Genomic DNA, 14,139 nt, shown 5'->3' with positions numbered 1-14,139 from the left:
GACCTGTACTTTTGGTGCATTGTGTCAGGGAGTGCTTCCTAAAGCACTGACAGCAAATGTAGCAAATGTCCCACTTGATCAGGGAGCAGGCCACAAGCTCTGTATGTACGGGGGGGGCATGTGGGTACACAGGAAGAGGAAAGCTGGCGGTGCAGGAGTAGGGAGCATGAAGACAAGGCGTGGACCACCTGACCCTCCCTCCCTCCTTCCCCGACAGCCTACTACCTGCCCCGGCACCTGGCCCCCAGCCCCACCTACCCACACCTGTACCCGCCTTACCTCATCCGCGGCTACCCTGACACCGCGGCCCTGGAGAATCGCCAGACCATCATCAATGACTACATCACCTCGCAGCAAATGCACCACAACGCTGCCTCTGCCATGGCCCAGCGCGCTGATATGCTGAGGGGTCTGTCACCACGAGAGTCCTCGTTGGCCCTCAATTATGCCGCTGGCCCACGAGGTAAGTTGCGCAGGACTGCGTCCATCAGCAGAGCCTCATCCTGTGCCTTCCCGTGCTGTGGGGTGCAAAAGACACTGGGGTCCTTATGCGTCTTGCACTATACGAGGGGGCAGAACGGCCCGTGTGGATGCCACTGAGTGCGCCTGGTGGGCTGGGTGGACTAGGGGGTGCATGCTGGCTCCTTGGGGAAGCAAGCATGCCATACATCGGGTCACATCTAACAACGGTGTGAGTAGCAGGAACCTCTTGCTATCATGCACAATGGGCCTTTACATGTTGTTCTGAGCCCTTGCTACAAAGGCATCTTTCAGCATCCAAGAGATCAGAACCCAGGCTGGGCCTGTGGTATTGCACCCCTTTAAAAACTCGGGATGTAGAAGTGGAAGGATCAGGAGTTCAAGGCCAGCCTCATAGAGTTTGAGGCTAGCCTAGGCTTCATGAGACACTTTGAGTACAAATAACAAAGAAGAAAGAGAGATCAAAGTGTGAGGCTGTTGGGAGCACTGACTCCTGGAGTCTTTGAACAGTCTGAGTCCCTTTGCCACGATTGTTCCAAGATGACATTGTGGCTCCTGGAGCCACTCTGGGGCTTCTGAGGGCGAGGACTGGACGCAAGGAGCCGATACTGCAGGAAAGGGCTGTTTACACGGAGCAGGCTCTGCTTTGGCTCAAGAAACGTTGGTTGAGAGACACTACATGCCAGGGCCTGGGGCCAAGCTTGGCACCAGGGAGGGGCGCTGCCAGGCACGAGGTCTCTGGCTTATCCTCAGGTACCTACAGTTGACCACCCCCTCCCCACAGGCATTATCGACCTGTCCCAAGTGCCACACCTACCTGTGTTGGTGCCACCAACGCCAGGCACCCCTGCCACCGCCATCGACCGCCTTGCCTACCTCCCCACGGCGCCCCCACCCTTCAGCAGCCGCCACAGCAGCTCACCACTGTCCCCAGGTGCGCCTGCCAAGTGGGCGGGTGGGTGGGTGCCTCCCTCCCTGTGCTCTGCAGGCAGATTCTGGCCCCTGGGGTTCTAGCTCAGACTCTGACCTTGGGGTTTCCAGGAGGCCCCACTCACCTGGCTAAACCAACTGCCACGTCCTCATCGGAGCGGGAGCGGGAGCGGGAACGGGAGCGGGAGCGGGAGCGAGAACGCGACAAGTCCATCCTCACGTCCACCTCGACAGTGGAGCATGCACCCATCTGGAGACCCGGTAGGGCACCCCAGACCCCGCCCCACCCCCAGGTCCTCAAGGGCCGCCTGGGCCTGCCCCCTGACTCGGCGGCCTGTCACCAGGTACGGAGCAGAGCAGCGGGGCTGGGGGCAGCAGCCGCCCCGCCTCCCACACCCACCAGCACTCGCCCATCTCCCCCCGGACCCAGGACGCCTTGCAGCAGAGGCCCAGTGTGCTGCACAACACGAGCATGAAGGGCGTGGTCACCTCCGTGGAACCCGGCACGCCCACGGTCCTGAGGTGGGCCAGGTTGGCACCGGGGGGAACAAGCCTGGGGGGAGGGTACACAGATGGATGTGCTGAGTGCGGGGGGGTTGATGGGCCGACGGGTAGAGAATTGAACAGACGACGGCGGAATTGGTAGGTGGGTGGATGAGTGTATTGGCGAGGACGTTAGGCGAGAGCGGGCAGTAGGTCGTGTTTCGGCAGGCGGAGGATGGCTCAGAAGGGTGTGCAGAGGGTAGAGGAGGTGCAGAGGTGTCTGGGCAGACGGTGGTGAGGGAACAGAGGATGCTTTGGACAGACAGGTGGACGGAGGGCGCGAGTGACGGCTGAGTGGATGGGTGTGTGGAGACGGATGCATGTGTGAGTTGATGGCTGGGCAGGTGGCTGGGCAGGTGGCTGGGTCAGGTGGGTGGGTCAGGTGGGTGGGTCAGGTGGGTGACCGAATGGGTGGATGGGTGGGTAGATGGATGGGTAAATGCATGGCTGAATGAACTGGGGATGGGTAGGTGACGAGTGGACGGATGGACAGGTAGGCAGACACAGATGAATGAGTAGGTGGGTGGGTGGGTGATGGATAACTGGATGGTGGATGCCTGAGCGGTGGATAGACGGACGGATGGATTGAAACGTATAAAGGTGGGTGGGTGATGGAGGGACAGATGGATGGACTGACGGGCCGTAGATGGTGGGGTGGGTACATGAGGCAGTTAGTGGTAACTAGTGTAAGGCCCAGGAGTACCAATTTGAAAAGCCAGAGCAGGGAGCTTCAGGATGACTGCAGGGCTAGTGCTGCCCACAGTTGCATCAGAGCTGGTGCTTGGCTGTGTGTGGTCCTGCCTGAAGTCAGTCCCATGCTTCCTGGCTCGCATGCTTTTCGGTCCTGAGAGGCTCGGCATCGGTGCCAGCTCCTAAGAGAGCCCCGCTGGTTCTGCTTGGGCCACACTTCTGGTCGTGTGGCAGTGGCTGCCCTCAGGAGGAAGTAGTCTTTTCCTGTGTGGGTTGCCGTCCTCTCAGAGGCTGTGGCACCTTTTCTTAGTTAGTGCTGTATTCTCAGGGTCGGGATGGTGCCTGGCGCCTGGTAGGGACTCAGTGAAAAGTTCTGGGCGTGAGAGACTGAATGGGACCAGCCTCGGTCAGTCAGGAGAACAGGTTTATTCTGGGAGTCTCAGGGGGTGCGAGGCAGGGACTCCTAGGGGCTGAGGTGGTCATTCACTAGCAGGGACTCCTAGGGGCTGAGGTCATTCACTAGCAGGGACTCCTAGGGGCTGAGGTCATTCACTAGCAGGGACTCCTAGGGGCTGAGGTGGTCATTCACTAGCAGGGACTCCTAGGGGGTGAGGTCATTCACTAGCAGGGACTCCTAGGGGGTGAGGTCATTCACTAGCAGGGACTCCTAGGGGGTGAGGGCCATCACTAGCAGGGACTCCTAGGAGGTGAGGGCCATCACTAGCAGGTACTCCTAGGGGGTGAGGTCATTCACTAGCAGGTACTCCTAGGGGGTGAGGGCCATCACTAGCAGGGACTCCTAGGAGGTGAGGTGGTCATTCACTAGCAGGGACTCCTAGGGGGTGAGGGTCATTCACTAGCAGCACTGTCTGACCCTCTCTGTTCCCTTCCAGGTCCACCTCCACCTCATCTCCTGTCCGCCCGGCTGCCACATTCCCACCTGCCACCCACTGCCCACTTGGTGGCACCCTTGAAGGGGTCTACCCTACCCTCATGGAGCCTGTCCTGTTACCCAAGGAAACTTCTCGGGTCACCCGACCCGAGCGGCCCCGTGTGGATACTGGCCATGCCTTCCTCGCCAAGCCCCCAGCCCGGGAACCTGCCTCCTCACCCAGCAAGAGCTCTGAGCCCCGATCCCTAGCTCCCCCCAGCTCCAGCCACACAGCAATCGCCCGCACCCCAGCAAAGAGCCTTGCACCCCACCACGCCAGTCCGGACCCGCCGGCGCCTGCCTCAGCCTCAGATCTGCACCGAGAAAAGACTCAAAGTAAACCCTTTTCCATCCAGGAATTGGAACTCCGTTCTCTGGGTAAGACCACCCTGACAGCGGCCACGTTCATAGACGCAATAATCACGCGTCAAATTGCTCACGAAAGGGGGCCGCGAGAAGGAGGTTCGCTGGCCAACGACTCCCCTGGCGACGGTAAGACATCCGGCCCGCCACCTGCCCACCCCATCTGTGGCCTAAAGATATTTTCAGATCTTTGCTTTTAATTTTTCCCCTTTTTTGGTTGGTTTTGGTATTTTGTTCTGAGCTCGTCCTCATCAGTTCGCACGCTGTGGTGACTCCAGCCCACACGGGCACCTCATCGTTTGCACACCCTTTCGTCATGAGTTTTTGTTTTTGTTTTTTTCTTTTTGGATTTTTTTCACCTTTTTTCCTTTAATGAATGGATCTGTGGTTTGGACTCCACCTACGCCTCCCATCTCCTGCCACCGCCTGCACCTTCATATAGGGGGGTGGGGATGCGGGCGCCACCAGTGACTGCGGGCTCTCTGAGGAGGAAGTCAAGGCAGGGAGGGAGGAGGAGGAGGAGAGGAAGGCTGGGTGTCCACCTTATCTTCCCATGCCAGCAACAGCCCAAAGAGGATGAAACTTCTCCGTGTGGGTCAGGGACAGTGGGGCGGGACCAAGGCAGGGGACCCCGTGCTGCTCAGTCACCCCACACCACCCAACACTTGCTCACACGCGCTCTCCCTCCCGTTTCTCCACCACTGCCCATCTGTGTCCCTCATCCTGGCTCTTACTGCCCAAGCCAGACTCCCACAGCCCTTTGGGTACGTCTGTGTCCTAGCATGCGGCCCGACCTCCCATCACTCACCGTTCCTCCTCACTGGCCACCCCAGGCCGATATCATTTCCTTCCATGCTGAGGCCCGGCCAGTGTGGAGGAATGGCTGGGAGGCAGCGAGCAACCCGGCCTAAGCCCACACCACGTTCCGACTCGAGCCCACTTGTTACAGGTTACCACGGTGGAGCTGCCTATAGCCCTGATGGCGTGGAACCCATCAGCCCCGTGAGCTCACCCAGCCTGACCCATGACAAGGGGCTCTCCAAACCGCTGGAAGAGCTAGAGAAGAGCCACTTGGAAGGGGAGCTCCGACACAAGCCGCCAGGTGATACCCCAAGAGAGTAGCAGGTGGGGAAACTGAGGCGCAGCTCCAAGCTGTCCCCAGCCCCTGACAGCTCTGTCGTGTCCTCAGGCCCCATGAAGCTCAGTGCGGAGGCCACCCACCTCCCACATCTGCGGCCATTGCCCGAGAGCCAACCCTCATCTAGCCCGCTCCTCCAGACCGCCCCAGGCATCAAAGGTCACCAGAGGGTGGTCACCCTGGCTCAGCACATCAGTGTAAGTGCCCGTCTCTGGCCCTTGCCACTGGGAGAGCAGGTGGATATGGGGGTGACACCCCAGAGTCAGACAGGAGTTAACATACAGTGGCCACCATCCCCAGTCATTTGGGGCCATCACCATAAGATCCACATGGGAGACCAAGAACCAGGTCAGAAGGTTTGGAAGGTTCTGGCAGGATGACCCTTGAACTGCCCCCTCCCCACAGGAGGTCATCACACAGGACTACACACGCCACCACCCGCAGCAGCTCAGCGGCCCCCTTCCCGCCCCTCTCTACTCTTTCCCTGGAGCCAGCTGCCCTGTCCTGGATCTCCGCCGCCCACCTAGCGACCTCTACCTCCCACCCCCCGACCACGTCACCCCAGCCAGGGGATCCCCACACAGCGAAGGGGGCAAGAGGTAAGGATGTACTCACATCAACATCAGATGCTGGCTGGGGCATGGGGGAGGGGGTCGGCTCAGTAGGGTGTTGCGTTGACCGGAAACTGATGCTGGGGGAAGCGAAAGCTCACTAAGCAGCACAAAGTCGGGTGTCGACTGAGCACGGTATATATGCCAGCTTAGCCAGGGTCAGAGGCGCCACTCCAGGTTAGCGGATGGGGAAACGGAGGCGTGGAGTTACCATCTCATACCATGTACCTTGGCTGGGTTCACAACATGGGTAAAACACCGTAGGCAGCCTGGCATGGTGGCAGACACCTCTAAGCACAGGTGAGGGGGCTCTGGGGAAGCTGAGGTGAGAGGATTCTGAGCTTCAGGCCGGCGTGGACTGCACAGCGAGGCTGCCCCGACTCTAAACTAAACAAAAGCTCCCAGGTGTTAGATTATCTCAAAAGAACTCCAACCATGCCCAGTCTCAACAGCCCGCTGGAGTCTCCATACTTCAGGGGCCACCATCTGGCCATTCACAGGAAGTTATGCAGGGCTGTGCCGCCTAGGGGAGCCCTGCTGTGGGCAGTGGGCTGCCCCCTCTGTGAGAAAGAAGTCTACCGTCAGCTGAGATGCTGTCTCCATTAGATCCCCAGAACCCAGCAAAACATCAGTCCTGGGCAGCAGTGAGGATGGCATTGAACCCGTGTCCCCACCGGAGGGCATGACTGAGCCAGGACACCCTCGGAGCGCTGCGTACCCGCTGCTGTATCGGGACGGGGAACAAGGGGAGCCCAGGTACCCATGGCGCAAGCCCTGCTGAGAGGTGGCAGTCCCAGTACCCCCAGGGCCTCAGCCTCCCAGCGTGGAGGCTCAGCCAGTTCCAGCTCAGCAGACTGATAAACTTTTGTGGGGCTTCAGTGGCAGCACCCTGTCCCATCTTGGATCTCAGCCTGATCCGTGCCCTGTCCTGTCACTCACTGGAGCAGACAGGATAGGGGTGAGTGGGGACGCTGCAGAACAGGCCTCCAGCCTCAGGGAGTATGTGTTCTGGGGGCTTCCTGTGTCAAATCTAGCTACTCATTGGGGCAACTCATAGTACCCCTGGGAGGCTCACAAGCTACCCCAAGCCAAGGCTAAGTGGACCCCAGCAGGCCTGGGATGGGAAACAGTTGGTCTTGAACAAGTCACTGTGACCCAAATGGCGAGCTCCTGCCTGGCCTGCTGACCCTGCATGTCTCATGCTCCCTGCAGAATGGGCTCCAAGTCTCCAGGCAACACCAGCCAGCCGCCAGCTTTCTTCAGTAAGCTGACTGAGAGCAACTCTGCCATGGTGAAGTCTAAGAAACAGGAGATCAACAAGAAACTCAACACCCACAACCGGAACGAGCCAGAATACAGTAAGGGGAAGCCAGGGCTGGGGCTGGCAGCAGGAGGGAGCTAATACTCTAAACCCCACCTCGGAGGAGCCTGCCGTTCTGCCAGTGGTTACCAACTGGCTCAGCATGTAGCGCTACAATAATACCCTGTACACAGTAGGCACTCAGTAATACCAGTACAAACAGCCAGGCGCCAGGGAACACAGCACATTCCTCCAGGATCATGTCACAGACGTGGTGCCTTTCGCCATGACTGATGTCGGAGGACAGGAACCTTGTCCTTAGCTCAGGGGTCACATGGACCAGATGCTTAGGAGAATACACTGGGAAGTGACAATTGAGGGCTTTCCACTGTCGTCTCCTACCAGTAGGAGGAGTGGCTGGGACAGATGGGCAATGCTGTTCCCTTCTGGAGCCCTTACTGGTAGCACAGGCATAGGCTGGTGACCAACTACCAGACTAAGTCTGGAGGATCACGTCCCTAGTTGTGCCCAGACATTCAACTCAGACTGTACAGGGGACAGATAGATAATGGTGCAGATCTCCTAGGACCTGTGAGCTTAGGCCTTACCTACCTTGTCACCCTGCTCTAGATATTGGCCAGCCTGGGACGGAGATCTTCAACATGCCCGCCATCACTGGAGCAGGTAACCCTCCTGTGTGTCTGCATAGCAAGTTTCTCTTCCCCAACCGCTGACTTGGGGACAAGGAATCTTAGCCAGTTCAGGTTGGGCCCCTCCTCCCAGCCTCAGTGGACCCAGAGTGACACAGCAGGACAGCCAGCCTCCACTACCTAGAGCCCTCCCCACCTGAGGAGTTTCTGAGGCTTGAGATCAGGGTCCCTTGAGTGGATGTCAGGTACATGTCACCAGGTATAAAGCAAGTGGACTGGGCTTGAGGTGCACGCAGGCACCTCTCGTACTAAAGTCTCCATCTGGGGTCCCTGTCAGGGAGCTGTAGCCTTTTTCTATGTCAAATGAGGGTATAAAACAAGAGACGGGTGTCAAACTCTCATGCGGTTTGTGTTAGAAATTATAGGCTTTCTGTATGGTGCTTGGGGCTTAGGGTGTCTTGGGGATCGGAGGAGCGCCAGGGTCCCCGTGGCTGTAATTAAATTGCCCCTGTGAAAAAAAGCTGGGTGGGACCAAATGTGCTCGGTGACACCTGAACTGAGACTGAGGCACAAGGGTGTCTGTGGGGACTCCATGCCAGAGGAACAGGGGAGGGTTGCTGACCTTCCTCATGAATGTATGGAGCCTTGGGCCCTTGAGGGCATTTCCGGAGGGCCACAGGAACTGCAGGGGGTGCGGGGGTTTGGGTGGGGAATGTCACAAGCCCAGAAACATACCAGGGGCTTTGTTAAGCCTCAGGTAGAAGGAAACTGATCAAGGCAGTGATGTGGTTGGAAATGAATGTAGAATGTTCTAAATCTTGATATAGGTGCTAGACACCCAGGTGTGTGTATATATAGAAATTCATGGAGTAGTACAGGGATTTTTGCTAAACCTAACTTAGTTGTCTCATGTATACACACACACGTGTACCTACTCATGAATTCCCCTTAAATGTTAGTTCTCAAAGACATGTTTCCAGGTCTGGCCTGTGACACTAATACCCTCCCAGAGATAAATAGGGAAAGTCATGCCTGTGCCCAGTGCCGTCCAGCCATGAGCTCAACACCCTGTGTACAAGACCCAGGAGCGATGCCCCTGATGCCCCATCAGGAGGCTCCCCTGTCCCCCTCCACCTTCTGGATGTGGAGGAGTGAGTGTGTGTGTGTGTGTGTGTGTGTGTGTGTGTGTGTGTGTGTGTGTGTGTGTGTCAGGAGGCTCCCCTGTCCCCCTCCACCTTCTGGATGTGGAGGAGTGAGTGTGTGTGTGTGTGTGTGTGTGTGTGTGTGTGTGTGTGTGTGTGTGTGTGTGTGTGTCAGGAGGCTCCCCTGTCCCCCTCCACCTTCTGGATGTGGAGGAGTGAGTGTGTGTGTGTGTGTGTGTGTGTGTGTGTGTGTGTGTGTGTGTGTGTGTGTGTGTGTGTGTGTGTGTTCACCCCTGTTGGAAGGTCAGCTTTTTCTTGGCGGCTTTGACTTAGCCCTGAGGGAAGCTTGCCGGCTGCTGTGAGAGCCCTGCCTCCCAGCTTACCTGAACCCCAAAGGAAGGAGAGAAATAAGCCTGGGCTACTACCACAGTCACCCCAGAATGGGGTTGTAAAAATGACTGTCCCTCCATACTCAGGAGCATGGCGAGTTTTCAAACCAGGGAGTTGGCCAGCATGTTGAGCCGAGTGTTTTCACAAGGCTGGGGCAGTCTGGAGGTTCACCGGGTTCCACAGAATGGGCTGTGGCATAGGCTGGGAATCTTGCAGATGTTTTGTTGTTGTTTGTGTTTTTGTTGGTGGTGATTTGGGGTTTGTGTGGTGTGGGGTGAGGTTGATTTGATGTGGTTTGGTGGTTGCTCTGTTGCTCTCTCTTTGTCAGGATTTGGAGGGGTTCTCTTGGTGCTTGGGAGAAAAGCGAGGACCTTATTCTCACCAAGCAAGTGTCCTGCCCCTGAGCAACAGTCCAGCCCTCTTGCTCTTTTTTACTTTGAGTTAAGGTCTCTCTATGTTGTGCGGGCTAGCATGGAGTGGACTAAACTCACACTGTACATTAGGCTACCTGCGAGCTTGCTGTCCTTCTAAGTGGCTGGGGTTCCAAGCCTGCTAATCAGGCTCCAGCCCTCAAGAGATTCTGGAAGCAACCTGAAACAACTGGAAAGACATCTGCCCAGCCTGGCATTTACAAAAAGTCCTAGAGCCCAGTTCATGGAGGTGGAGGGACCAAATAGAGAGGGTGTGCAGAGGCTCAGTGGAGGTGACAAGCATCTCTTGAGGCGAGTTTGTTGACTTGACCATCCTGTCCTTGTCATAGGGCCAGGGCAGCCAGGGCTGGAGTGGCCCTACACCTGTCTGGCGCTGCCCTGTCCTCGCACGCACATAACTGCATGGCTGTGACCCCACCCCTCGTGCCCAGCTCTGTACCTTTCTCCTCTGGCTCCTATGGGGAGAGATGGGGCAGGGGAGGCAAGCCCAGCTTGGGGGATCAGGCAAACAGAGGTGTCCCTTAACCCCTTAAGGAAAGGGGGACAGCAGGGAGCTTTCTGGCCACCTTCCCTCCCCATAGCCCTTCCTAGAATCCACCCCCCAGAAGACCATGGCTGGATTTCTACACCCCCATCACCCCACACACACACACACCCCGTCCCTGTCCCCGTTCCCAGGACCTCGCTCTGGCTTGATTCAATGGCACAGACAGCCTCCTTATGCCACCCTTTTGTAGTCAGAATTAAATAAACAGCCCCAGCTGTGATTGGGGTGCAGAGAGGACTTCGGATTTTCTGAGGGCAGATAGGAATGGGTCTGGGGCCTCTAGCTGCCCCAGACCCCTCCCTGGAACAGCCATGAGCTGCAGGGATGTGAGGATCCCGCATCAGCACCCTGCAGAGAGGCCGGTGGGAGGGACGACAATGCTCTGCAGATGTGTGCTCACTGTGTCTCTCTCTCCCCTCCCTCTTTCTCTCTGGCGACCCTCTGGCTCCCTGGCCCCGGTCCCCGTGTGTCCGTCTGTCTGTCTCTCTCCCAGGCCTTATGACCTGTAGAAGCCAGGCGGTGCAAGAACACGCCAGCACCAACATGGGGCTAGAGGCCATTATTAGAAAGGCACTCATGGGTAAATATGATCAGTGGGAAGAGCCCCCGCCGCTCGGCGCCAATGCTTTTAACCCTCTGAATGCCAGTGCCAGTCTGCCCGCTGCTGCTATGCCCATAACCACTGCTGACGGACGGAGTGACCACGCACTCACCTCGCCAGGTCTGCAGGCCTGCCCCCCGCCCGCCCGCCCGGCTGTGTCCCTCCCTCCCCCAGTGTCGTTAATCCTCTCACCTCCCCCCTCGAGCTTGGGAGCCTTTGACCTTATTTTTGTGCGTGTTTGACATCTAGTTTGCTAATCCAAAGCTGGTCCGACACCCCACGTTGCGGAGGGCGTCCCCTCGCCCCCGGCACCGCTGCTTCTCCCGTGCTCACGTTGCTGCCCTCGTCCCGCCCCCCCTCCCCTGCTGCGTGGACAGGGATGGCAATGACCAGGCCCACCGTGTGTGGCCAGTGCTGCTGGGAGGAGTCTAGTGTGTGCATGGCCCCTCAAGGGTCAGGCAGCACACAGGCAGCTCCCACTTCGCCAATGCCTGTAGCATTTGCCATTCCCAAGCAGGGGCGCAGTCAGAGAGGTGCTCCTGTCCCCTTCGAGGGTCAGGGCCAGTCCTGGGGTCTGGACCTCGAAGTAGAGGCCTTCAGGTCTAGCACAGCCCAGGGCCATTCAGCCAAGGTCTGATGCTTCTCACTGAGGCGCACAGTCCTGGTGGGGACACCTAGAAGGGTAGTAGTCAACCTCCCTCATAGAAATGCTCTCTATTCTCCATGCCAGGGGCTGGCCATCTGGTGGATTCATAGTCTCAGGGTTACTCATGCTAGTTTTCTGTCTTGGAGCCGTAGGAAGCAGGTGGCTCCCCAAGGCAAAAGTCACGCCCCCCCCCACGCCCCCCCCCCAGTGCTGGTGTGGGTGTCCTGATGTCAGCACCATCTAACTCAACCCCTTCTTGCTCTGTTCCCTGCAGGTGGCGGTGGGAAAGCCAAGGTTTCTGGCAGACCCAGCAGCCGAAAAGCCAAGTCCCCAGCCCCGGGCCTGGGGTCCGGAGACCGGCCACCTTCGGTCTCCTCGGTACACTCAGAAGGGGACTGCAATCGCCGAACACCACTCACCAACCGCGTGTGGGAGGACCGACCCTCATCTGCAGGTGGGTGTCGGTCAGGGTAGAGGCGACCCCAGCGACAGGCGAGGGAGGTGGTCCCTGGTCCCCGCCTACCAACGAAGGGTAAAGGAAGCAACAGATAGAGGGTCCCGCACGGCTGGCCAGAGCGGCCAGTCATGCAAGGGAGCCTGGCATCCTTTTATGCCTGTCAAACACTGCAGGGTTTTGATGGGAAAGCAGAAGGCAGGAGAAGACAAAACGGAGAAATGGAAAGGTTACCACAGTCTAAGCAACAGGTGGCAGGGCTGTGCAGAGAAGCAGCAAAGGAGAGAGCCAGTCTTGAGAAACCTGCAGAGACAGGAAACTAGATGGTGCTGCCCCAGGAGGCCCAGGCTCTGGCTTCTAGCGTGGCAGGCGGGGTCCCGGGCGCTTCCCCTGCTTGTGGAACCCTCTCCAGTGCTCTTCTGTCTTTCCACAGGGTCCACACCATTCCCCTACAACCCTCTGATTATGCGGCTGCAGGCAGGTGTCATGGCCTCCCCACCCCCACCCGGCCTCGCAGCAGGCAGTGGGCCCCTGGCCGGTCCCCACCACGCCTGGGACGAGGAGCCCAAGCCACTGCTGTGTTCACAGTATGAGACACTCTCAGACAGCGAGTGACTCCAGGTTGGAGGGGAGCAGTGCCAGGTCCCTGCACGAGGCAGAAGCAGCCCAGCATGGAGCAGGCAGCTGCCGACTCTCCCCACTGAGGAAGGAGCCCCTGAGTCTGCCTGCGCGTCCATCCGTCCGTCCACCCATCTGTCCATCCAGAGCTGGCATCCTGCCTGTCTAAAGCCTTAACTAAGACTCCCGCCCTGGGCTGGCCCTGCGCAGTGACCTTACTCAGGGGATGTTTACCTGGTGCTCGAGAGGGGAGTGGACAGGGGGGGAGGACAGCAGGCCCGGAAGGGGTACAACGATCGTGTGTCAGTTGCACATTTGCATCTGGGGCAGCAGGGACCCACCGCAGGATGACCAGGCACCTCCACGCCACTGCCTCGCCCCTTAACGCATTTGGAACCAAAGTCTACGCTGAGCTCGTGGCCCTGCCCCTCCCTCTGCCCCCAGCCCGCTCGCGCTCTGGACAGACGTTCCCAGCTTATCCTGCCCCAATGCTGTTGTCATCGCAGTCCCCAAAGGCCACCCAGCCCACAAGACTGGGAACCCATCAAGCCAGGTGGGTGCACAAGGGTCCAGGCGTGGCCCGGGGCACGGATGTTTGTCAGAACTGGACCGTTCCTGGCCATCGCTACGGCGATGGGAGGGAAGGCAGGTGTAAATGGTGTTGGCTTACAGGGTATATTTTTGATACCTTCAATGAGTTAATTCAGACGTTTCACACAAGGAAGGACTCCCCGTGTTACTGCTGCTGTGCTTTGGTCTCTGCTTACGTTCCAGAGGCGTGTGCCGGCCAAGGTGGTGACCCTGCCATACGCAGGACTCGGGGGCAGGGGCGCCGGCACACAGCCCTGCACCCTTCCCCCCCCCCTTCCTTGGGCAGAATGGACTTGATGCATATTCTGTGGCCGCCATCTGTGCACGGTGGCATTCTGTCATTTACACATGTTGTTCCAATTAAAAAAGCAAATTATACTCAAGTGACAAAGCCTTCACTCTGCTTCTCACTGGGCAGCCAGGACCGAAGGACCATAGCAGGAAGCCCCAACAGTCAAGGGGACGGTCCCTCAGGTCACCACCCAGCAGTGAACTTTGACCCCGAGTAGAGTCCCACTGGAGGGCATCCAGTGATCGCAGCGATGGGGAGGCCACCAGGTACTTGTATCATAGAGATGGTATTCACACCCATGGTCACTGTACCAGGGTGTTCACACCTGTGGAGAAGCCGCTGGGTGTTCACACCATTTGTGTGGGGCATTTGTGCCTGGAGTCAGAGCATGGTGAAGAGCTGGGGTATTTGCACCGCATCGAGGGGGGTTGCATAGAGTTGAGTGTGTAATGAGGTGTTCGCACCTGTGGTGAGCGTCAGCCATTCACACCTGTAATAGGAACATAGCACGCATGCTCGCGATGAAGGTGGCAGGTATTCTCACTCATAGTGACAGTGTGCATCATTTACATGGTGAAGATTTACTGTCTTGTAGTAGGCATCCGGGTCCTTGCCCCGTGGTGAGTCCTCTAGTATTCTTGCTTATGAGTGTAAATGTCCAGCAGTTACACCTGTGGGGAGGGTGTGTGTGTCAGTCACATCTGCAGCGAGGGTGTCCTGGGTGACTCTTGTTTCTTGCTATGAACTATTTCACTTGTTCCTGTTCATTGTGTCAGTAGTGAGTATTCTTT

The 14,139-nt window shown here is 57.9% G+C and overlaps 1 protein-coding gene across 24 annotated transcripts in view; it reads left to right on the top strand.

Annotated features, from left to right (window-relative positions):
- Ncor2 (nuclear receptor corepressor 2) overlaps positions 1-13,439 on the top strand; it is a 159,201-nt gene extending 145,762 nt beyond the window's left edge. For 11 of the 24 annotated variants that reach the window (XM_040731477.1, XM_040731479.1, XM_040731485.1 and 8 more), the window contains 14 exons: positions 218-463; positions 1,265-1,414; positions 1,522-1,671; positions 1,755-1,941; positions 3,537-4,066; positions 4,887-5,039; positions 5,127-5,272; positions 5,481-5,674; positions 6,293-6,442; positions 6,899-7,044; positions 7,617-7,670; positions 10,640-10,867; positions 11,668-11,847; positions 12,281-13,439. In XM_040731477.1, coding sequence (XP_040587411.1) covers positions 218-463; positions 1,265-1,414; positions 1,522-1,671; positions 1,755-1,941; positions 3,537-4,066; positions 4,887-5,039; positions 5,127-5,272; positions 5,481-5,674; positions 6,293-6,442; positions 6,899-7,044; positions 7,617-7,670; positions 10,640-10,867; positions 11,668-11,847; positions 12,281-12,462 — 2,696 coding nt within the window. In that variant the 3' untranslated portion in view covers positions 12,463-13,439. Of the gene's footprint in view, positions 1-217; positions 464-1,264; positions 1,415-1,521; positions 1,942-3,536; positions 4,067-4,886; positions 5,040-5,126; positions 5,273-5,480; positions 5,675-6,292; positions 6,443-6,898; positions 7,045-7,616; positions 7,671-10,639; positions 10,868-11,667; positions 11,848-12,280 lie in introns of all 24 variants that reach the window. The other 13 variants (XM_040731493.1, XM_040731489.1, XM_021233267.2 and 10 more) reach the window with 8 other exon arrangements.
- Positions 13,440-14,139: the final 700 nt, after the last annotated feature.

This window comes from Mesocricetus auratus, unplaced genomic scaffold (assembly GCF_017639785.1).
Source record: "Mesocricetus auratus isolate SY011 unplaced genomic scaffold, BCM_Maur_2.0 Super-Scaffold_100025, whole genome shotgun sequence".
Lineage (NCBI taxonomy): Eukaryota > Metazoa > Chordata > Mammalia > Rodentia > Cricetidae > Mesocricetus > Mesocricetus auratus.
This window is presented reverse-complemented; position numbering and strand designations above follow the sequence as displayed.